At 48.4% G+C, this 24,893-nt stretch overlaps 1 protein-coding gene across 1 annotated transcript in view; it reads right to left on the bottom strand.

Annotated features, from left to right (window-relative positions):
* Positions 1 to 24,196: 24,196 nt before the first annotated feature.
* Positions 24,197 to 24,893, bottom strand: part of PVRL1 (poliovirus receptor-related 1 (herpesvirus entry mediator C)) — a 64,755-nt gene continuing 64,058 nt past the window's right edge. The window contains exon 6 of the mRNA XM_010581445.1: positions 24,197 to 24,781. Coding sequence (XP_010579747.1) covers positions 24,240 to 24,781 — 542 coding nt within the window. The 3' untranslated portion in view covers positions 24,197 to 24,239. The remainder of the gene's footprint in view (positions 24,782 to 24,893) is intronic.

The following is a 24,893-nucleotide window of genomic DNA, read 5'->3' as shown; positions in this document are numbered from 1 at the left end:
AGGATTGGCAGCCATTATAATCCTAGCCTAGAGACTGTCTCTGCACATTCTGTTCATATGCACAGATGTGTCTAATCCTTTTACAAAACTTATTAAAACCCTGATCCACTAATTAGCTGGGTCCCCCTCCCTTCTCTCTGTGCAAACTTCACCAGATCTTCTGATAGAGATGGGTGACTTTCCTTGGCAACTCAATGGATTCCAGCGTGGAGCCAGAGTGTATGGGTAAGGGGGAGAGTAAAATGGGTCCCCGAGGCTCTGCAAAACATTGACTTTATGGCTCCAAAGAAAAGAAGTGCTATTAACTTCTGGAGGCATTGGAGCAGGCTCCACAATAGAGGCAGCACCTCTGCAGACTAGGGCACCATTGTGTTTCTATTCTCAGCTAAAGTGGCTCTTTCCTCTGCCTGCATGGAGGGCCATTGTGGGAAGTGGATTGTCTGAATGCATCTGTATCACAGGGCCAATGCTGTTGATGCAATTTCACCTTGTGGTGCTATTTTTTTGTTTGTGTTCCTTTCTGTCTCTCCTACTTTCTCCTGTTCTTCTCCCTCCCTCACCCGCTATCCTCCAATGCCCTCTCTCAAATGGGATTAAATGGAGCACAAAATGTGGCCAAGATGTAACAACAATGAGGTGGGGGGTTGTGGAAGATAAAAGCAACTTCTAGCTTTTGGGCTTTTCATGTGTCCCCTTTGAGGTGGGAAGGAAGCGGGGTGTGCTCTTGTGAAAAGTCAGTGACAAGACAGAGCTTTTCAGGAAGAGGCCAGGGTAAATATTTCTGCAGAGGGTTCTGTTCACGCTGCACAGGCTGAACTCCACACCACCAAATTCCCTGCCTGGGATCTGTGCTGCACGGTGTAGGGCAGAGCAAAGCAAGTACCTGTCAAAGAGGAGCCCCTCAGGGGTCCCCTCTCCCTACTCTCTTATTGCCAGAGTTCATGTCTTCAGGCTGGCACCATATGTACAAAACTGGAATGCTGAGTGGATGTGAAACCTTTCTGGACTCTTTGGGATACATTCAGAGGTACTCAGGGTCTACCAGAGACCCCTCTCTGGTGACAGAATGTGATTCAGTCTAAATCAGGAACCTGAAGCCATTTCTCTGAAAAAGGAAGAATAGGATCCTCTCCAACCACTGGAGGTGAGGGGCGCTGAGCAGCTGCACCATGTCCAAGGATATGCTACAGCAAAAGCAGCATCTGGGTGAGCATCATTGTGCTTCAGTTTCCACTTAAGGCTTGCGATAAGAGTTCAAAAATAGGAGAGAGCAGGATGGAAAGCAGTAGGGGCCCCAAGGAAGGGAAGAGAGTCAGACGAGTGAGCCAGAGGGAGGCAGACAGGACGAAATGGCAGGAAAAATGGTTTGCTGCCAAGCTTTTCTTGTGTGCAGATAGCAGAAAGGCCAGCAGTGCTCTCTGTCTGCTGCCCCATCCAATAGCACCTGTACCATCAGTGTGCTGTACTTCTGCAAGCATGGGGCTACTTACAGGTCATTGTCCGTTTCAGTGCGGTTCTTTTGTTGCCGCCTGTAGACAATAATTACGGTGACAGCCACGCCGATGATGAGAGCTGCTGCAATGACTCCTCCCACGATCCCAATAATGCCTCCTGGGGCACCCTGAGGTAGTGGCTTATCTGCAACACACAGGGAAGCACAGGAGGGAGGGTTAGAGCATCAGACAACACAACTGGTAAGGCACAAAGGCCAGTAGAACCAGGGACTCCAGGAGCAAGGATGCCAACGTGCTCTGAAATTGTCTCAGGTAACCATGTGCAGGCATCTTCATGGGGGGACACAGGTCATACTGAAACATAGTAGTCAGAGCTCAAGAGGAACAGGAATCTGTGACTACAATTGCAGCCCAGTGTGTCTTCAAGAGCTAACCGCTTTCTTACTATATTCTGCAATTTCCCCTTAAATCAGGTGGCTATTCCTGGATCCGTTTTTCTGCCTTTGTTCTGTCCTCAAAGAAAGAAGGGTTTAGGGAATAAAGGTGCCTCCAAGCAGTCACCCCATGTGGTGCAGAGGGACTCATGTGGACCTGCTACTTGATATTATTTAACTATCTGGAAAGCCTTCTGCAGGGCTTTGTCACAGTGTCTTCACTGAATTCCTGGTGCTGTTGAAATTAAGGAGAGCTTTGCTATTAACGTAGGTCTTAGAAGAGCCAAGGACCAGTGCTCAATTTATTGAGGTGGAGCAGAGGTATGTGCAGCCCTAAACCTTACAAAAAAGATGCCCTTAGTGTAGGATTTAGGGGTGAGGGGGAGATATATCATATCTTGCATTTCATCTCCTGTTTGCTCCATGGCTGGAGAGCTCTGTGACCTGGGCCAGCTCCTCGGTGACTAACGCGGACCTCATTCAAAGGAAACCTATCCCACGGGCCTGATAGGAAAGCGCTTTGAAACGTATGATAAAAGGATTTAATTTGCTCTACCTTCCAACCTAATTAAACTTGAAAACTAGCTAATTGGTACTTTGTACTTACAGCTCTGGCAGTGATGAAAGAAGGAGATAATTGGAATGGAGAAAGAAGGAGGAGGAGGAGAAGGAAAAGAAATTCAGGGGAGGGGAGCGAGCCAGGAATGAGGGAACAAGGTGCTTTGTAGAACTTGTCTGTCACACCTCATTTTTGTACTTTTCTTAACGCACTGGCTACTGGCTGCTCATGGAGACCAGATACTGGACTATATGGACCTTATTCTGCAACAGTTATGGGTTTGGGTATCATAGTGGTAGCCAGTATCTCCACTAAACTACCCATCCCCAAGGCCTCAAAATTATACCCACTTTACATGTGTGCATGATTATGAAATGTCTGCACACATTCCCAAACCACATAGGACAACTTCTACAGGACTTTTCAGGGTGAAAATCTGCCACTTACTCCCACCTTACATCCATGGATTCAGCACTTGCTCAGCTCGAAGGCTGGGCTCCCTGAAATCCCATGTACCAGGTACAATTGCAGAACTGACTGCGCTGAATCGTTGCCAACAGCCTATTCCCAGATCTCACCTCACAGCCAGCCTTCTTCACCTTTCAAATTTGCTGCTGTCATCCAGGAGTGAACTGAGGTGTATAAACATTTCCCAGGGAAATCCCCTCTCTGGTCAATACCAACAAATTGCACAGCAGAGAAGTGGCATATTTACTGTATCAGTACAAAACACTTGAACTCCCTGCACCATGCTAAGATGTTGCTACCAATGAAGAATTTGTCCTGGGAATTGTCTTGACGCTGATCCCCCACCCCTTTCCATGCAAACCTGCTTTTCTCTTGCCTCGCAAGGACACCTCAGAGCCTCCATCAGTCAGCATCCCACACCCCGCCTTCCCCTGTTCCTTAATTAAGAGCTCAGAGCTGTGTGTCTTCAAGTGGCAGGATGCCGTAGTCATCAGAACGTGAGGCTCTGCTCCCCACTGTCCTCGGCAGTGGCAGTCACTTTTCTTTCTCTTCCCTCCTCCATAAGCCACATTATCTTGTAAATAATATTTCTGCCTTGAGACAGCTCACTTACAGCCATGCCTAGGCAGACAGCTGACATGTTGCAATCCAAACCCCCGGACAGCATTAGAGATTGTGGCAGGGACGGCGACTGTAAAGAATCTTCCAGTCACTTTGGCTGGGGCATTTCCGTGATGAATTGGCCCCTAATGGCTCTCTGGATGGCAGGTAGCGAGCAGAGAACATCAGCCTCCTGCTACCGCTGTAAATCAGTAGGTGTGTATATGTGTGTGGGGAAGGGAGGCAGAAGGAGAAAGAGGGAAAGGAAAATAAATAAATAAAGCAAAAATTAATCTCCAGGAACTTGAACAGGGCTGTATAATAATGGAAAGGGGCCAGGAAACTTTAAAGAGGGGAAAACGCAGCTATCAGTTAGCGGAAGAAAGAGAGGTAACTACAGGGCACTGGGTAAAGACAGTAAGGAGAAGAGGGAAAGAATGAAGGCGCACAAGGAGAAATGCAGATGCTTTGGGGTGTCTATCAGAGTACTTCCTTCTTTCCGAGCTCTCAAGACTATGGTGTGAACATCCCAATGTTGGTACCCATCCCAGCTACCTAAGACTGGGTTGTGTGGCAATGCAGTGCTTCCGCAGAATGGCAAGTACCAAACAATGATACAATCCTATGAAAACAAGCCCTGCCCCTACATCTGCAGGTCTCTTTCCTGAGGACAGGCTGAGCTATCCTACAAAAGTGTTGGTCACATCTTTGCAGGAGTCCAGCTAGGAAGCTGTGAAAGGCAACAGGGATAATTGCTGACAATAAGAGGAAACACCAGGAGACAAGGAAGATAAATGAGACATGAAGGTCCTGAGAGAGCGAGAAAGTGCAGAGGAGAGGAGAAGAGAATGGGAAGAGGAAGAGAGAGACCTTCCTTTCTGCTGCATCTTCCTTCTTTATCCCCCACCCCCACCCCGCACGCTTTAAAACCTTCTTTCATTTCATCTGCATTCCTAGCTGTTTATTTCCTCAATCTCCCCTTTCCTGGGGAGGAGCTGTGGCTAGTACAGTGTGGAGGGCTCACCTGCAACCCAGCCCATTTCCTTCTCTCCTCTGTGTGCATTGCCTCTTTAACAGGTAAAGTCAGATACACCAACAGGGCTTTTTTGGAGGGCAGGGTGACTGCAAGAAGGGGTGTTGTAAGTCAAACAGGAGGATACTGGGAAAGCCTCAGGAGAAGATGATAAGAACTGGCAGATGAGGATTCAGTTACATTGACAGGGCTTTTGGGCAGCCCTGGGAAGATGTTTGCAAGGCTTGTGAATCAGGATCAGAATAAATTGGCAGGACAGCTCAGGGGCCTCCAGAGTGGAGTGGGAAAAGGCTTTGCCAATTAAGAATGCAAAACCCCTTGCTCTGTGTCACGCTCGAATAATTTAAGACTCTCCAAAAAGTTTGTGTGAAGCAGTTGGCAGTGAGGCAGGTACCAGAGAACCCAAAGGGGCTGAATGAACAGCTCGGTCTTATCTGGATGTCTAAGGGCTGCTGGGAACTCCTCGTTCCTGCTAGAAACTGAATTAATTCACAGTATTACAATTAAGGAGAAAAGAAGGACACCCCACCCCCAGTCTCTTTCAGAGCAGTTTCGTTCGTTACTTTGTTCTCCTGCAGCTCTTCTGGAGATGGAAGCAGACACAGGGAAGGAAGAAAAGTGGTTATCTATCCATAGATCATCCTTCCCAGTCACCTGATGGTGTGTGTGTCTGGGTTTCCAAAAGTAACCAGTAACAGACGAAGATCTTTCTACCAACCAGATAAATTAAAACATTTTGTGAGGTGCTGATAGTGTAATTCACCAGGCCCAATGCTCAGTTAAATCACATCCAGCAGTCCAATGCTGCCAGTTGTTCACATCTCCCAAACAAGTGAAGAACGTCCTCTAGACAAGAATGTCCATCCTGGAGAAATGCATCAGGCACAATCACAGTGCACAACTGATGCACAACATAGTTTCATAGCACTGGCTATGAAAAAACCCTTGTCCAAACAGCCACAGGGCTGATGGCTCTGTCCGTATGGACAGAGCCGTGGCTCAGATTTACTGCAGACAGCCATGGTAGCATTTCAAAGCAGAGAGACAAACGGACAGAGCTGTCCACAGGCGCTATGCCCACGGGGTGAAATAGTGCAGCTGCAGAGCACAATAGTAAATAACAATAGAGGAACAATGAAGGCTTTGGAGAACCAGCTTGCAGGAGAGCAAGAGCTATGTTCCCAAAGGGAATTTGAAGTGAGGCAAAGATGGATAAAATGGAAAGCTTCCAGAGAAGGGTATGCCAGAGCGGAGGAAATGACTCACTTGCTTTTGGTATGGGGGGAGTGATGTGGAGGACTTTGCGAAAGGAAAGAAGAGACAGTGTCTGTCACACTTTTGGAAATAAGGTCTCTTCCCTTAAAGCTACCTGTGTGGCTGGGACATTTGCATCATGAAGCAGTCTTGCTGTTCTTGGGATCAAGACTTGAGAGTGGGATAAGTTAACATCCCCACCAAGGGTCTACGCCTGTCTGGGTTTGATTTTTTATGTAAAGCTGGGATCAGCCAGATAATTCTGCACTTGCTGCAGTATATGCACAGTGACATCCAGCCTGAGCAGGTGAGGAGGAGCAGATCTGTGGAATGGAGTCCTGCATGAATTGCAAAGACAGGTGTGGGTGGGATGGAGGTGCTGGCAGGCAGGAAGGCTTCATTTGGATGAGAGGGCTGGGTCTCACACCGGTACTGCCTTCTTTCTACCCTGATTGTCTGCCATGTATTCAGTTACCCCAGGGAGAGCCTGAGCCCCATCCAATTGCTGATGCACTAACCTGCATCCCCCAGGTAAATCTGGAAGCTGCGTCAGTCTCTGGGCCCAGTTTACTGCAGCCCTGAGTGAAGCTAGTTTGCTCAGAGCGAGCTGCACACACTTCTGTCTTTGCCTCCCCCTAACTTCAACTTGACCCCTCAGTGTTTTGCAGAAAACCAGCATAACAACATACAACACCTCTGATAAGCCATTTGCTCAAAGATCTGCCTGCATCTGTAACCAATTGCAAAGTAGGGTTCCCTTTCCATTTATCACCTCTCCACACAAAACAAATCCCCATCTATTTTATGGCTGGCTAGCCAAGGCACTCAGCAATGTGCTGCCTTGCTCAGACACATTAAAAATCAATGGGAAGGAACTGTGATTCTTCTCCTTTCTTTACGCTGGCAGTTTTGAAGCTCTTCTTGCTGCCAGCCTTGCTAGAGTTAATGTTACCTTGGTGCTCAACTGCATCCCTGTTCACAGGCATATACAGCCTGCATGTTTAAAGCAGCCTGTCCCGGTACAGTGCCAGCTCAAAGTAAGCCTGTCTGTGACCTGGATTGTCACCCTGATTCAGTGCAAGGAGTTAGCACTTGCTGGACTCCTTCTGCCTGCTGAACCTTTGAGCAAGACAATGAGATCAGATGATGCATATTTATAATACACCCCACCTGACACATTCCAGGGAGCCTGAGACACGGCAAGTTCACAGAGCTAAATTAAACTGAGTTGAAAAGCTTGGCAGAACAAATACATCTTCAGTTTGGTTTTAAAGACAAGAGCAGGATTGGCTAATTTGAGGCACGCTCCGATAGCTTACACACCCCCAGGCACAAGCTGGTTCAGAGCCTCTTGAAGCCTTATGTTTGCAAAGGGTTAATGAAATGCTGTTCCCAGGAGAGCCAGAGACACGAGCTGGTAAAGCTGATGGGCCAAAGGGTAGGATAAACAGCAGGGCTTGCAAGTCACTGGAGATTTTAAAGGGATCTTAAGTCTGAAGGAGGAGAGGTGGGTTGGGTCTCTTGGGGGGCAGTTCCCTTCACTATGTATATTAAGTGAATCCCATGCAGGGGCAGCTAAGCATCCAGAGGATAAAAGGGATTAAGGAGGGAAAGACACTGCTTGGAAAGCTGAGCCACTGGCACTGGACCATTAGTGTGTGAGGTTGAAGTGCCATCCTGCCCCCTCAGCAGCAGCATTTCCTTCATCTGTCAGAGCTGGGTCCAAAATCTTCATGCCCTTTCCTTTTGTCCTGGCCTGAAGTGGAGAGGAGAAGGGGAACACAGTATCTCAGTCTCCTCCCACCTAAGCCCCTCTCAGACCTTGCTTCAGCTCAGATCCTTGCCTAACTGCGGGTGGAGGTGACCAGGCTGCAAGAAACACTAGTGAAAACACTTCACAGTGAGGAAAATCTGTCCCTGTGCAAACACAAATCAATGTTCCATGGTCAATTTGCGGTTTGCGGCACCACTTAACCCCTGCAGTATCCAGAACCAGCTCTGTTAGGAGTGCTGTTCATTTGGTGACATATGGTGAGAGAAAAAGGGGGAGTTAGACCTTAGCATGGGGAAGAGGAGCAATGTGGTTAGCAAAGGTGGCTGGCAGGGTTTTCTGAGCCGAAGGAGTGTCTGCACTTCACTTGGTGACAAAAGCATAGCAAAAGCAAAGCTGATCCAGCAGGTCTCCCCATCCCTGCCTCCCAGAGACTCCTCCAGATACAGAAAGACCTCAGGACTTCTCTTGCTAGCAAGAGAAGGTGCTTCTGGTTTTGCGTCACCTCAGGAGCTGGCAATTCAGCCAGCCAAACAAAGGTTAAACACCAAAATGAAGGCAGAGCTGCTCTTCTGCCTCTATGCCCTGATAGAAGGAATTTTAAAAGCCGTCACAGCCTCTCCCACCAGGGTGTTTGTTGATGTAATGCTCATTTACACAATTAGCCGCCACACGTGCGAGTGCCAAGCCATGGCTGCAATCCTGACGCTGCCGTGGCACGGGGCTTCAGCCTCATTCCCCTGGAAATCCCACACTTCACAGGCTGGGTCCCCAGGGCCCCGGCAAGGTGGGGGAGCTCGCCTCCCACATGGGGCTGCTCTGCTTGCTGCTGCACCTCCCTGCATCTGGTCCAAACAAATGGGTGCTGGGAGGGTCTCAGTTATACTGTGTATTTTGAGTGGGGCCAAAAGCCACTGTTGCCAAGGGTGGTTAAACAAACAAATGCTCCTGACTGCTTTCTGCTTTCTCCTTCCTCTCCCTCCCACAAATGGGAAATCCTCACAACTGCCAAGCCCCTCTATGAGTGACCTGATATATCCCCTAATTCTCTCTGCTGAAGACCAGACATCTGGATATCCCCTGGGTCCTGAGTGCATTTGGAGCACGGGTATCCCACTGTCTAGGTACTAATCACAATGTCCCTTTAAGATCCCTGCCCACTTCGCTTTCCTCTGTAATTTTTACTAGCCCAACTGGCACTTAAAGACCTTGCAAACCACTTGCCTGTCTCTGATGAGGTTTTGGGAGAGCTTGGCAGTGTGGTGTGCAGATCTGGCCCTCCCTGGGGTGCCTGCTTTGAAAAGCATGCCCAACTGCAAATGGACACATGGATGTGTTTGGTATTAGTGGAGATTTCACACACATTTCAGCAAAGGCAATTGCTTTGCCAGTCACCAAGGGTGGAGGCATCTCGGCTCTCCAGTAATGACCAGCTTTCTCCCTTTCCTCTCCTGCAGGGGAAGCAGCAGAGACATCCTTGGTTAAGTAGCATCTGGTTAAGTAGCTGCTGGCTGCAAAAGCATGTCTGGAATGCGGCTTTAACCCCTGATGACCTTCCCTTGCAATGCCTCCCAACGGCCAATAACAAGGATAGGGTTTGGATAGCAGCAATAGGAGCAGTGAGTTAACCCCGTGAGATCCAGCAGAGAAGAGGACAGACTTCTGCAGAGTAGCTGTTGTAGCTGGAGCTCCTCTGCAGATACCTCTTACTGGGCTGGGTTTTCTTCTACTCCTGGAGCAAAGCGTAGCAGTTGTTGAACAGCATGTGGAGACATGGTTTGAGAGCTTAGGAAGGAAGCCTTTTCTCTGTGTGAAAGGACACAGCTTAGCAAAGTCATTACTGTGCAACATCAAGAGCCAGTGGTTCAGAGGGTGCAAGAGCAAGCAGTCATTTGCAGCAGCGTCCACCCATAGCAACTGAGCCCCTCTGTACACATGCATGCTACATCCCCGTGCTTTCCACTCAGCCAAGAAATGCCTGCATTAACTCCAGATTCTGGGATGTCCCGGCCTCTCTGTGCCACTCAGTGGCTCTAGCAAAGAGGGGCCAGACATGACCTTGTTGTCTGTAACCCATCTATCTAAATGCAGCACAAACCTCACCCTGCCCTCTCTCCACCCTGCTCGGCCAACTCCACAGACCTCCCTGCCTTCCCAGAACCAGGGGCTTCACAGCTAAGTGCAGCAGTATGGTGAGTGCCCCAGCCTGTTTTGGGGGAGAAGATGGGACCTGGAGAAGATGGGAAATGTTATCTGACGTTTCCTCTGCCTCCCAGCCCTTAATTTTAGTTCTGCTTCATTTCCTTGCAGCTCAGCAGAGTAATGAACAATCAAATCCCTTTAGTAATTTATTTCTTCTGCTGTACAGTTTTGAGGAGGTGATGACACTTAAAATTGCCTCTCCTGGAGGGATGAAGGGGTCAGATCCTGAACCCCATTACACCAGAGAGTGTCTCTCTTGATCTTAGCAGCCTGCTACAGCTGCCCAATGCACAGTGTGGTCCGAAATCCATGTTTAGCCAGAGATACAGCCTTGCTCCCTTGATGAGTCCATTAAGGTCATGCTATTACAAGCAGCCACCAGATGAATTCTGTCAGATAGAAAGTACAGGGACTGCAGCTCAGACTCTTATCATTTGTGTTAATAGAGTTAATTTGCTCAACAATCTTCAGCAGCACTCCTGGGAACATCTCACTCTGCTTGGCCATGTGCCCTGGGCTGTATTTGTCTCCTGTTGCCTCTGGGGTTCTTACAGCATGGGGCAGCTGTATCTTGGATGTCCCCAAAGGACGAGTGAGATCAGCTCCCTGTTTGTGTCTACGCAGAAACACTGCTGGGAGTTAGGTGCAGACACAGGGTATGTGCGGCAGGGTGAGGAGGAACTGCTCTGCTTCTCTGTCATCTGGCCAAAAGTGCATGAACAGTTGTGCAAATGGAAAGGTGGACAGGGCTACAGTTCTCTTATCTCCCCTGGTAGCTGCAGCAGCAAGGAGGGCTTGAGGCTGCTGTGCCTCTTCACGCACCTCCTCCTCTCTCCTCTCCCACAGCTTCCCAAATACCCTTGAGACCTGCTGCAGTCCAGACAAAACAATGACTCTTCAGCCTCCTGGAGCAGGGAGGGAGCTGCTGGCTGTTCTGGAGCGATGTGCGAGAATGAAGCTGGTGGATGCTCATGTGGCTCTGACCTGGACTCTAGTGCCACTGCCTCCTCTCCTGCTCATCACACGCATCTTCCTGACTGACAGCGCCAAGGGTGAGATCCTCTTCTCCCAAGCCAGGACGGTCACTGTGCCTGCACTGACTCAGCAAAAGCAGCTGCAGCACATCCCTGGCTGCCCCCATTCAATCCTGCTCCAGGAGAGGGACAATGATGCAGAGGGCAACTCAGACTTTATGTTCCTGACCCTTTTCCTGATTTCTCCTTCCTGTTAATGGCAATGAAAGACTCCTAACACACCTTCCCTTCTAACTTCTCAAACATCTTGCAAGCTCTGTGGGACAGTTTCTGCCTTAGCATGTAACCACCAATATTTAGCCATGTAAACTTATTCAGCTGGGTATTTGTTAGCTTGCACACAGGTAGCTTCACCCACCTCCAATATAGATCAAATGGAAATGCTGGAAAAAGAGCGATCAGTCAGTATGAAAGAGAAGCCGTGAAGGACAGGCAATTGATACAAAAACTAGGGTTACCCTGGGGAATACAACAGGAACAAACAAAATCTCTGCAATGCTCTATAGGCACTTAACCAGATAGATATGGTCAAGAGGACAGTAATGATTCAGCAAAGGCAGAAGATTTGAATAACTATTCATGATCTGTCTCTGGAGACCAACAGACTTTTGTTTGTGGCTTCTGAAATGACAAAACAATTTCCGCATATTTGAGGATGACAAGACTGAGGAGCTTGGTGGACACAATCTCCTTGGGTACTCCACTTATTATAAGCAAACAGATAGGTTGAAAGACTTAGCTGAGGAGTTCCCTAACTCACTGCTTATAGTTTTTACTATTTGTTAAAATAGTTAAATTCTAGAAGGTTAAATTCTAGCAGAGTGGAAGAGGACACAGAGAATGACTTGAATACTATAGGGTGAGTTGCTGGCACCAAAGAAAAAGCTAACACAGGTTCCAGTTAATAAAGAATTAAAAGGCAGGAATACAATCGATGCCAGTCTACATGGTTCGTGGGAAATGGGTCTTGTCAGTCAAATACAATGTCATTTTTTGCCTACTAAACCAGTCATCTCATCAAAGTAAGCGTAGAGATGGAATAGAAAATAGATTAAGAATGGCTAACTGACAGGTCTCAGAAGGAGTTGTCAAGAGGCAATCACTGTCAGTGGGCACATTTCTGCAGAGTCCATAAGGAGGGGTGATGGGCCTGATGCTACTCAATGCTTTCATAGGGCGTGTGGAAACAATGACCACCTCAGTGCCTTAGCAATCCCTGGATGAGGCAGAGGTCGGTGGATTTGTAAAGAAGCCCATTAATAGACTCAAGACTTTGTAATTCAGCCATTGCAATACTCTCCATCCCTGCTGAAGCACCTGTATTTTTAAAAGGAAGAGGACCCAGAAGAGAAGAATGCAGAAGATGCCTGAGTATAGCTTTTCTGTAAGTTGATTGAAACTGGACCTTAAAGGATGTTCCTTAACACCTCCCTGGTGAGAAGGAATCTGGTGCCAACCTGCAGGAGAGGAACAGGGAAAAAGCAAGGGCTGGGAGTTGAACACAGCATCCCAGAGGCTGCCCGAGCAGTCACAAGGTCATGCTGTAACACACAGACAACCCTTCCCCATGTCTAAATCTCTTTCTCCCCACCCTAATCCCTGCTATGTGTCAGCCTTTTTGGATCAGCAGTCAGCTGAATGCTGAGAGAGGGGAAGTGACTCCTGTCTCTGTGGGGAGAGTACAGAGCTGCCTGCGCACGTTCCTCTGTGCAGGGATGGGCTCCACACATCCTCCTCTTCAGCTCCCTCTATTCTGTTGCTCAGGTAACACTTTCAAGGCAGGTCCTCCAAGCAAATTTTTAGGTCAGTTATAATTGGGAAGCCTTGCATGGAGCTATAAAACATCAGTTAATATGCTGGAACTATCTAGTTAAATGCCAATTATAAAACCCCATAAGCTCCTCAACTCAAATATATTAATAACATAATTAAACATTTATTGCTTATGCAAATTAAAAGTTAAGTTAATCGGACATCAATGAAACCCCAGGAAGTGACCATTTAAGTAACTAATTTCTATTTAATTATGATTCCTTCCTATTATAAAGCCCCCATGCCATTATTTCTGGACTGCTCTTCAGTGTTTACTTGAGTCATTCAGACTTGGCATTCCCACTCCGGTATCCATTCATAATACCAGACAGCTGCAGCATTCATATCAACAGCCGTGGACCTTGCACAGCTGGCAGCAGCTGGACTGGGTACCCTTCCTACTTGTTGCTCCTTCTCCTACCTCCTCCTTGGCTAAGCTGCTAGGAAGAGCACAGCCAGAATTGCCTCCTCCAGATTCTGCAGATTCAGGGTGGGTAGAGGTGAGTATGCACTGGACCCGTGGAAAGGCACCCACTGGGAATGGCAACAGCGAGCATGTGTTTACATATCCCGTAGGCAGAAGTGTGCTCCAATGAGCAAGATAAGGATTTAGATTTCCTGAGTCCACCCTTGAGCCTTCTCCCTCGTTCTCTACACACCTTCGCTGATGTCATTTCACTTCTCTGTATCACCCTCCCATGGAAGGGCACTCTTTTGCACAGCAGGGAAATTAGGGACCTCAGGGGATGAGTGTTTCATGATGGGTTCAGCTCCTTGGGCCGACAAAACTGTGTGCCAGCTGAAAGCTACTGTTCATTATTATTGTAAAGCAGTAATTGAAAGGGCTGGGAGCTACAGCAGGACAATGAGATGAGGCTGGGAGATGGGAAATGAAGCGATTTGTTCCTCGAGGGATGGAGACATTTCCCCTGGTGAGCAGAGCCTGTGCAGCCAGGGCCGTACGGACAGACTCCCTCCCTCCAAGCGACAGGCAATCAGTTAAACCTGACAGGTGTGAAGTTGGCAATTTTCTTTTCAAAACTGTGAGATAAACAGGCTGGCGGGAGTTTGAGAGGAACAGAGAGATAAGGGAGAAATGGAAACATTCAGGTACCCTCTCTCCATGTGGCTAGCAGTGGCTCACAGGCAGATGGGTGGAGAAAAGCGTTTGCTTTCAAAGCCCCAGATATACCAGGGACTCAGGTGTGAGGCTAGAAGAAGGCACTAATGAAAAAGAGAAACGCCTTCCTCTCACAGCTCCTCAAAGGGTGCTCCCTTTGATCTCTTAAGATTTGATCCATATTCATCTCCTGGGATTTAGCCAGCACTGAACTGCTCCTCCTGAGCTCACCGGCAAACTACAGGACAGTGTTTTCTGCAAAGAGGCAGAAAGAGCATTTAGTGCCTCTTTGCATGCAAACCATTTTCTTCCCCAAGTTCCACACAGTTCAGTGAAAAAACTCTGCCTGTTTCCTATGAGGATTTGAGTTTGGTTCAGCAGTTGTGAAATCTACGGAGGAGGGAGTGTCCCTAACTCACCTTGCGCTGGGCTTAGTCAGACGAGGCCACAACATTTACCTCAACTGCTGAGGCTAAGGGAGCAACTCCAATGGCTGATATCCATAAATTACTACCTTTCAATAACTCAGCCCCTAGGCGTGATGCAACATTTTTAACCTACATTTTAATCATGTACACATTTATCTTGCTGTGTCCCTGCTTTGCCTGCATGGCCATGCCTGACTCTCTGATTTCTTCTAGCTAGTACGTAAAATTTTAGGAGTGCAACACACATCCAGTTTTTTTTTAACGGGCTGATCTTTGTTCTGCAAATACTGTATAAGAGAGAGCCTGCATCTAAACACGTCTGGGAAGGCTGTGAAATGCCTTGTTTGGAGGAGGAGTGAACCAGCCCCCCCTTGCCTTCTGCCAGGCACCACTGAGGGCATTTGAGGCTCAACAACACTTCTCGGTGTCACAGGTCCTCCAGCTGGAATACATTTGCATAAAGCAATTTTCTTTAACAAATGTGTTCATACAAATCAAACTCAAGATTGCAAATAATCTGAAACCATGAAAAAAACCTAATCAAACATATTTGTTACTACAAGTAATTCACCCAGCACTGTGGAAACAGCAAGTTTCTCTCAGTTCAATTTTTCCAGCACTAGCTCTAGGAGACTTAATGGTGTGACCTTGAGTGCTCTGACTTGAACCCGAGCACGAATTGCCTCTTACTTCACAATGAATTTTGGATTGAAGGTCACGTATTTCTGGACTGATGCTCTGTGACCTGATCTGCCTCCAGTGCCCCTCGAGCTCCCACCCCTTCACAGCCAGGCTGCTTTAACATCTCCCTGTTACACTGCCTTTTTCTCTGTCTGTTGAAGCCCTTCGGCTCTTACACTTCCAGTTCTGTCTGCTATGAATGTGGATCCCTGGGAGATCCATCTGGTTTTGAGTGTTGTGCAAGGCATTAATCTCAGCATGGGAGGGATAACTTCCCAGTTGCCTGTGCCCAGGGATATCGGGCAGGTTGCCTGATAATTCCCTGATTACACTGGACTATATCTCACTTTCACTCAGTACAAATCCTACTTAGGCCACATGCATTCGTATGGGTGGAAATAAGCATAACTCCATTGTAGTCAGAAAAGTTGGATGTGCTTGCACTAACTGGGAACCTGGCTCTGTATCTTCATCATGGACATTTCAGCCCTGAACTCTGCATGCATCTCCCAGTTCCAGGGAGGTAAATCTCATGGTGTCTGCTCTGGTCTAGACTAGCTCTCTGCTGCTGGACCACGCTCAGCAGTGGACATACAGCCTAAGAGCAAACACAAGCCTTTTGTTCATCTCCTCCTGCCCTGATCCAGCTCCTCCCCCGACTCTCTGCTGGCACCTCTGCTGATCATCAGGGCTCTGAAGTTGTTTTTGGGGCCAGCATTGCTCACCTGCAGAGATATGGCTTTGAGAAGAGATCCAAGCCATGCTGCCGTTTTTCCATGGGCTACATGCATTGCTGGCATTCCCGCCCCCAACATGTTTCTGTTTTGTTCCAGAGAAACACAATACTTAGGGGCACTGCCTGGAAGTCAGTTCCTGCTGTGTTCAGCTCTCTGCAACCTGAGCTGCTGAGAAGAGGCCCCATGCAGTGGGTTTTATCCATCATCGCTTAACTGTAAGACATGGCCTGGGAAATCAGTGCAGCATTTCCCAGGGGCTCATCCCAGCAGGACCATGGGCAAAGATAGCCCCTCTTATGCTTCTATCTGTCTTAGACCCCCATCCCAGCTCCCCAGTGCTCCTTTTCTTTCTCCACTTTCTCCCCACCCCCAAACTTGGCTGATGTGGCTGAGCCAGCTGCTGGGGATCCAGTTCTGTAAGATGCTGCCCCTCCGCATCACTGTCATGGTTGCTCCTAGGGCTACTGACCTGAACGGCTGCAGCTGAAGCAAAGCTATGTTTCCAACATCTGTCATTACTAAGAGGAGCTGGCAGATAGGGGAAAATGAGAGGAGTTAAATATGTGGACATATAGATACAGCCCGGATAGTGGTCACAACTCTCTTGGCCACATTGAAGCCTAATAACAAGAGTGTTTCTGGCTTTTCCTCCCTTTGCATCTGCGGAAAGCCTCCCCAAGGCTATCTTTAACCCCTTCCAAAGTGAGGTGCCCAGCACACTCCTTTTTCAGCAGAATGACCGACAACTGGCTCCGTTAGCGGCATGTGGTTTGGAGGGAGCCTGTCTGCCAAGCAGCATACAATGCACTGATCATCCAGCCTGGTATCAAAAAGCCTCCTGCTGCTCTGGTGCATGCTCCACACCTGCTTTTCTGCTGACAGGGAACGTACAGTCTGCACCAAACTACACTTTTCCAGCCTAATCCTGAGCACTTCCCCCTCCGTCCAGCTCATCTCTTCTCAATGGACAGCAGTTCAAGTTCAGATTTAGGTCAGGATCCCTCTCCCTCTCTCTCTGTGATGGGGAGTGCTGGGTTTTGATTCAGATCTCCAGCAGATCATCCATGTGCTGAAGTTGGGTGCAAAAATCCCTTCCCAGGGAGTATTCCACTCTCTAGGCCAGAGGCATGGCCAAGTGCCTGTTGATATCAGTGCAAGGAAGAGCATGCACATTTTCTCTGATCTCTTGCTTGCTTTGTCTCTCCCTCCCTTGCAAAAGTCTGCGTCTTGCAGAGTCATCTGCCTTGATCTTTGGGAACAAGGCTTTCTTTGTAGCATACATTCACAGTCAGGAACCTGGAGGAAAGGGGAAAGGCAAACTGTTCTTCCCAATGCAGAGATCAGTAACGGAGATGCAGGGATGCAGTCTGACTGATCTTGCCTCCCAATGGACCCTTAGCATCCCTATAGCATTTAGATGGTTTTGATGCACAATCGTCAGTGTTGCACTATGGGAACACCCTACTGTGTCAAATCAAAGGTTGGCCTAGCCAGTATCCTGGCCCTGATGGCAGCTAATTACACATGCCTAGAGAAAATAGAAGAGTGCAAGTGTGTATTGCCATTTTTCCAATAGCCTGTCCCACCTGCTATAGCTAACAGCAACTTAAGAACTTCCTAAGCTAGAGAGAGTATCATAATTTTTAATAGCTTTTGGTGGGGTTTTCTTCCCTATGTTTTTCTAGCCACTTTTTTAGCATCAGCACTTTTGGCATCAGCAGCATCCTCCGACAAGGAATTTCACTGTTTACATTGATAAGGGGAAATGTTCCCACCTTCTTTTGTCTATCTTGAATCTGCTGTCCAAGAATTTCACACAATACCACTTATATCAGTGGCAAAAACAGTCATTCCCTGTACACCTTCTCCAGGCCACTTGCTGTTTTGGAGATCTCTTAACCCTCAGCCTTCAGCCTTCATCTGCAAGCAACTCTCATTACAAAATACTGCACATCATGGGAACAGACCAAGGTCGTTGGAAAGTAGATGCCATTTCTGCTACTGTGACTCTCCTTACAGCTACCAGTCACAGGTTGCAGAACGACGCAGTCACAGATGCACAAAAAAAAAGGAGAATGTATCTTTTTTTAAAATTCTTTATTTATAAAAAAGTACATTTCTTTTCCACAGCTGAGCCACTATTGGTTTTTATACAAGTAAAAGGAAGGGTGATGCAACACCCCATCCACACAAATTATAACCATGAAAATGCCCCCCCCGGACCCAAACAAATTACAAAGGATGGAAAACAAAAAACCAAACAAAAATCATAAAAGTCCATTACATTATTATTATTTTTATTTTTTATTTTTTACAAAAGCACTTACAACACAGATTACAAAAAAAAAAAAAAAAAGTGGGGTTGGGGTTGTTTGTTTGTCTGTCTGTAGTCTTTATTCCACAATGATAATTACAGCAAGAGGAAGAAGAAAAAGAGAGATAAAATCACTGGAGTTAGGGAATCATGGTTAAAAAAAAAAAAAGGCAAAAGAAAAGAAAAAACAGATCCTCAGTGAGAGTACCTCCACCAATACCAGTTCATGCTAGCAGAGGGTCTGACTCCATATGCTTGTTACATTCACCCCCAGGTAAATTACATATGGAAAGTCACACTGGTCCAAAGTACAAACTCCCCCCCCTCGCTAAGGCTTGGGTTTCCTTCTCTTGCTGGTGGACTGACTCCTCCCTTTCGCCCCATTGCAGAAGGCAGCACCCCCCGCTCTGGCACCTCAGCCCTGGCTGTGCTCTGCCCTGGCCCCTCTGCCAGGTCCAGCCCTTGGCCCTCCCCACCCCCTGCTGCAGAGCAGCAGCCCCTGGGGAGAGGCCAGCGAGTTTTAGGAGCGATGGTGAGGCAGTGGCTGGACCCCAGACCTTCGCACTCTCCCCTGCCTCTCTCGAGGAGTTGCTCGAATTGACAGCGAATTGCATCAAATACGAAGGGGAGGGAAGGGGGGGGGAAACTGCAGGCTAGGGGAGGGTAAAGTGCTATCATAAGCCCCGCAGAATAAAGAACAGGCATCAGTGCACACGATGCTGGCAGCGTCTTCTCTCCCCACCAGGGCCCACTGCCCACAGCCCAGAAGAGCAAACAGACCCGAAAATGTCGGTGCTACAACAGGGAGCGGTTCTGAATGTGGGAACCTTACAGTGAATTTTAACCTGCTGGCAAAAGGCTACAACCTGCCCCACTGCTATTCCTCTTTGAACAAAATGGGCCTGGGGTACCCCCCCCATTTCCACGGTATGAAACCTCCGAGCTTTGTGCAGCCTGCAGGCATGACACATTTGCCTGACTCCTGCGCTGAGCTGGGCAATGGGGTTTTCACCTCCACTCTGAGCATAATGACCAGTGCCTCAAACTCCAAAGACCTGTGTGTGCGCGTGTGTGTGTGCTTGTGTATGTGAAAGAAAACCAGCAAAGGAGAGCAGCACCTCCCGTTCTAATTGCATTCCCTTCTCTAATTGCTTGAAGATCAATCTTTTGAATCTCTCTCTCTCTAACCCTCAGTGATTTCTGCTGAACAGTTGCTGTGTTTCTTTTTTGACTCAACATCAGGAAAATGGCTCCCTTTGTCCCTTATGTCTTTGCAATCAATTTGGTGCTACCATTTCAGTTTGATTTTTTTTACTAAGAAATCTTCAGGGTTTTTTTAAATTTTTTTTTCCCCTGGCTGAATGAAAATGATTTAACAACAGGGGGAAAAAAATCTGGTAATTAAATAAGGGAAAATAACATTACTAGGGTGAATTGCAATGAATAATCCTAGAGATAAGCCCCAGCAGGAAAACAGCTGGGTTGTCTTTGTACATAAACTACAGGCTCGTTTTGGGTTGTGACACAGATGTGTCTGCTTCAGTACAGCTCCCTGATTACACGCAAGGAAGGACCTGGGTGCTTGGCCCAAATTCACCTGCATTTTCTTTGCTGAGATGGTGGCGAGACCCAGAGCAATGTACCACAGGGCTCAGAGTGACCTCCCTCTCATCTGCCTGTTCAGCTTTTCCATCAGCCCATCTCAACCTTGAGGTACCCCAAGTTTTGCTTCAAGTTGCTATCCAGGATCAGGGCTTGGGAAGGGAAAAGCACCACGCTGATATGTCTGTTCACTGGCAAGAACCCAGCAAAGGGATCTGGACAACGATCCCTTCAAATGGAGGTACGGCAACCGGCCGTGTCTCTGAGGCACTTTGCCGATACTCAGTCCCCAAGCAGTGCAATGGCACTTCCCAGGCAGAAAGCCAACTCGGGTATAACTAAGGGGACACACCAGTTCAGGTTCAGCATAAATGGGGCATTTCCTGGAGAGCAGCAGCTCCCTAGCACCTAGGCAGAGAGGCGGCCAACACTGCCCACAGCAGGTGTTGGGAACTAAGAGAGGATGGGGACGTGCTCCACTCTGACCGGAGGGGTAGCCAGGAGGTTCCCACCCCATCTTCTGCTGCTGGCTGCAAAGCTGGGACACCACAACAAACAGCTTCCATCTCCCAACTGGAAGCTTGCTCTTTGCCAGGTCCCACAGGGATGTTTTACGCCTCCTTAGCACCTCTGATGAAAGGGGGACAGAGAAGCAGGGGATTTTTCACTCGAGGCAGCCTGAGGGTCCCTCGGAGAGGTGGCCCAGCCTGCGAGCTCATGTGCGCAGCTGTGAAAAGTGCGTCGCCACTTAAAATTGGCAGCTTGACTCCAGCCTGCCAGAATCTGGCCTGTTGCGAGAAACTGAGGTACAAAGGGACAAATGACACCGCCCCCCAAGGAAAGAACAGATTGCCCCTCTGCCCCCCCTTGCAGCCCAGGCACCTTGGGGCCACCAGGCAGATTGCCCCTGCGGGGTGAGTACTGCACGGTCACCAGCACCTTCACTCCCCTGCAGAACCTCCCAGGAGGCAGGATGCACATGGTCTTCAATTTGGCCCCTCTACTGAGCTCACCCCTACATTTGGGTAGAGACAGGTACCACTTTCCCCCGATGCTGGTGGAAAACCTGATCGAATTACCTTCAAGGGCCCCCTCAGAGCAATTTAACCCAGAGAAGGGAGTGAAGCTATTATTACTGGATCAAGACGGCTCTCAGATGAAACATCAATCTGATTCCCCCTGCCCCCGCTTCTTTTTTGTTCTACCTTGCTATGGATTAATGGCTAATCACTTGGCTAATTACCACCCCAAAAATCTCTTGGCCAATTAGCTGACCTTGCAAGGGACAGCAAGAAGCAAATCCCTGCATAGAGGTGGCATATCTCTATGGCTGTGGGAATAATTGCACCAATGGAGTAATGCTGAAGGGCCCAAGCATGAGAAGAATGCACTACTGAACCTTGAACTTGCAGGGTACCTCACTGCTGTGGCAGGTAATACTGTCTAAGGATCTTCCACTCCAGGCTTGCCCAGGTTCTGGATGAAAAATAATCATTTGTCCCCTCTTCTGAACTGCTCTGATGAGCTAAGTGGCTGAGTGCTTTGCTAGACTTGTGCTGGCACAGTATTGGGGAGCAAAAAGTGTGATGTAGCAGAAAAGGAATTGTATATAGGCTCTAGCTTGGAAATACCATATTGCTCTGCTATCTCCTTTTCTTTCTCTGAGTCCCACTGTTTTTTGAGCCCCATTCAGCTAACTATGTGGACAGTGTGTGAACAGACAATGAATAAGCCAAGGAGGCTACACCTCAAAAAATGACACCTCTAAGTGCACAGCTAATAACTACCAAAACATATCTTAGGACTCCTTGTTCATATTTCCTGCAAGCCATACCTTAACTCAGGAACAGTTATACTGTCCTGCTCTCTCCCAGGCCCGTCTGCAACGCTTTGTACCTTTGGTCTTTAGGACACAGCTTCACTGTGGGCTAGGGCCCCGCAGTGCTGTGGAGTCAGTGCAATGTGAATTTGCCAGTCATATCAGTGGCCCCTGCCTGTGACTAATGCAGAACATGAAAAAAATCACTGCTGGACCCTGCAGATTTTATAGAAGGTTGTTTTCTTCCAAATCCATCTCCCCACAGTATGTATCTGCACTGGGGGAAATTTGCAAAGGAGGGTCTGTGCCACTGATTTCCACTCTGTGCTTGGCCACGGACCACCCAGAGTTTGGTGTTGGAGATGTCATCACAACCCTTTTTAGAGCCTAGTTGTGAAATTCAGATCTAAAGGATTATTCACTTGAGAGATGGACTTTGTTGAGAACCACAAACTCTGCAGGCTCTGCAGTGTATCCCATGTTACCTTAAAGTAAGCTGTGGCTAAGGTACAGTGCTCAGCAATGCTGCTCTGTCCTGATCCAGATTACAGGGTTCACACTTTGGGGAATTAAAGCCCTGTGTATGCTGTTATCCCAAGGCACTGGATGGAAGTCATTCCCTCTGCAGGTTTACAACCACCCCTAACAGTCAGCCCCTACTAGTAATCAGAGATATGGAGAGATGTTAGAGATTTCATTTCCTTTATTGGGGGCTTGCTTGGTAGCAGGGTGCTCCTGGTGGCAGTGGACGGACTTGGGAAGGTTTAGCCGTATTTTTTAAGGTTCAGCCTGAGAGATCCCAAGGGAATCTCTGCCCTGCCTCGAGTGGATATAAAGCAGCCTTCCTGTGGCATTTGGCTGTTTTGCCAGAAGCCAGGAAGCCTGGAGGGCTGGCAGGAACAGCAGAAAGATTAGAGTGTAACAATTGGATTTCCCACTCCCCTACACCACTAAGGCAGTAAGAACAAGCTACAAACTGTGGATGCCTCAGGCTGAGCTTCACGTTGTCTGGACCAAGCACCACATGCTAAAGGAAAGCACTGGAGGTTGCCTGGATCAGAGATCTGACCTTGACTCATCTGTGTGGGTCTGACTCGCCACCCTCCCTTTTGTAGCAGGATAACCACTGGATGTTACGGAACAAAACCCAGCGGGTAAGGCAGGAGGAGAATTAGTCCTGCTATTTTTAGATGTGCATGATAATACAGCTCAGAAAACTGGGGATTTCTTTTCAAACAAAAGATTTATTTATACATCAAATTAAAAAAAAAAAAACACCAAAAAACAAACCACCAACCCACAAGAAGAAAAATAAGCCCCAACCCAGTGAATCTAATTTGGATATGATCAGTGTCAGACAGAGGGCCCTGAAGTCTGGAATCCCATTTATCCACAGAGCAGAGATAGCAGCAATCCAAGCCTCCCCATCACAACACAGTGGCTCAAGGGAAGGAGGACAAGATCAATACCCCAGGCTCACTCACTCCTGCCCTGTCTACCAAGCCTTTGCTTAGAAGAGGGATGTGATATTGAAAAAGTGGCAATCAATGCAGACTAAGCAATATATCTAAGGGCTGGGGTTGTTGCTAGGAGAGTTAGAGAGAAGCACCCCCATGCTCTGACACACGCAAAAGAAAAAAGTGTAAACACATGACAATTAAGTCTTAGTGGTATAATAAAACTAGGGGCCTGATGCTGTACCGAAGCCCTCAAAGACACTGGATGGTACCCTGGGAGATTTGCCCTGCCAGGGTCTGCAGACCAGAGCTGAAGGCAGTGAATTTGTGGGAGAAGCAAAGTGGTTGGTCCCCTTCCCCAGGCAATGGCAGCAAGGTGTGTGCACGCCACGCCATGCCATGCACAATCGTTGTGCCAGAGTTAACTGCTCTGTGGCTGGTACTAGCAACAACAACAGCAACAAGAACAAAAAGAGGCAGCATTTCTCTGAGCCATCACAGGGGGAAAAAAAGTCAGCAATAAATACTCATTTTCTTTCTTTTAAAAGAACACTCAAACAAAGACAGAAAATGAAAAGCCAAGAAATAATAAATTGTAGGAGGAAAATGGCAGCTCTGTTTCCCTGCCCTGCTATCAGCCCATGCACCTGGCGTTTGTTCTAGGGCTTTTTCTCCCCCCTTTCTCCTCATTTTCCTTTTATTGAGTCATTAAAAACTGGGAGTGGATCTCCCCAGGCCTGCAGTGGGCAATGGGAATGCTACCCAGACCCCACTGAAAAGAAAGTGATTAGGAAAAAAAAAATCAGTTCACCTGATAATGGCACCTATGTTTCCATTGCCATAAGCTTTCCTGGCCTCTGTCCTTCTACGGACAGCCCACTTGACCCCCTCCCAAGGTTAAAAAAAAACCCAAAGAAGACAACATACAAACAAATTCCAGTGTTTCAGGGGTGCGGAAGTGGGAGGAGGAACCTTGGGGAGGGAAGTGGGGCCAAAGGGCACTCTGAGACATGAAGACACAAACAGAGTGTAATATACAGGCTGGGCAACAGTCGTTAAAGCAAATAGTAACACCTAAGCCACCGACCAATACAAACACCACAGAAGGGGACGAAAGTCGTCAAGAGAAATTAAAAAGCAAAACCAAAACCGAGAAAATAATTACCCAACCTCCCACCTCCCGTACGCCCCCAAAATGATCTGTAAGCAAAGCTGCCCTCCCTCCCCGCTCGCCCCAGCCCGCCCTTCCTGCCAGTGCTGGAAGCGTCCAAAGTCTCTGCTGAGCGCCTGGGGCTGGCCGGGGGCGTGCGTGCGTGTGCGGGGGGTGAGCGTGCGTGCAGTGTGTGTGCAAGCGGCTGCGGCACGCTTGGCTCCACTCGGCAGGGATGCAGGGGGAGTGGGAGGGCATCACTCGCATGTGTGTGTATGTGTGTGTGTGTGTGTAGCAATGGGGTGCCGAGCTACACGTACCACTCCTTTTTGGAAATAAAAGATCCGTCGTTCTGTGAGACCATGTTCTCCGCTATGTCGAGCTGCTCGGGGTCATACTGGAAGCCGAGTGTCCTTTCATCGTAAGGTTCAGGGTGTGCCTCCCCCTCGTCTACCGTGAAGTAAGGCCGCTTAGCATCCTCTTCGTATTTGTTGGGGCCACCCAGCTTGCGCTCACCTCCCGCATCCTCGTCCTCGTCTTCGTAGGTGCTGCCGCCCAGCGGGCCCGGCTTCTTCTCGTCATCCGAGTCGTCAGGGTACTGGAGGTTTTGGGCCATGGGGGGGTGATGCTGCGGGATGCCGGCCTTGCTGTAGCCATTGCCGTACACGTGCTTCTTTGTGCTGTAATCACCCTTGAAGGTGTGACGCCGACGCCGGAGTACCACAAAGAGCACCACGGCCACCACCAGGACCAGCGAGACTCCTCCCACTATGCCCCCAATCACCGGTGTGGGGATGTTCGGCTGCACCATGGATTTGCGATCATCGATTGGAGACGGGGTGTAGGGAAATTCTGGGTAGGAAAAGACAGATGGAAGGGGGAACAGTGTCAAACCATGCGGAAACGCGCCCTCCCTCCATGCTTTCATTGCCATTTTTGGGGGGTGGGGGGGTGGGAAGATGAG

This window comes from Haliaeetus leucocephalus, unplaced genomic scaffold, assembly GCF_000737465.1.
Source record: "Haliaeetus leucocephalus isolate CR32 unplaced genomic scaffold, Haliaeetus_leucocephalus-4.0 Scaffold773, whole genome shotgun sequence".
Lineage (NCBI taxonomy): Eukaryota > Metazoa > Chordata > Aves > Accipitriformes > Accipitridae > Haliaeetus > Haliaeetus leucocephalus.
The sequence above is the reverse complement of the archived record's forward strand: the minus strand, read 5'-3'. Positions and strand labels throughout refer to the sequence as shown.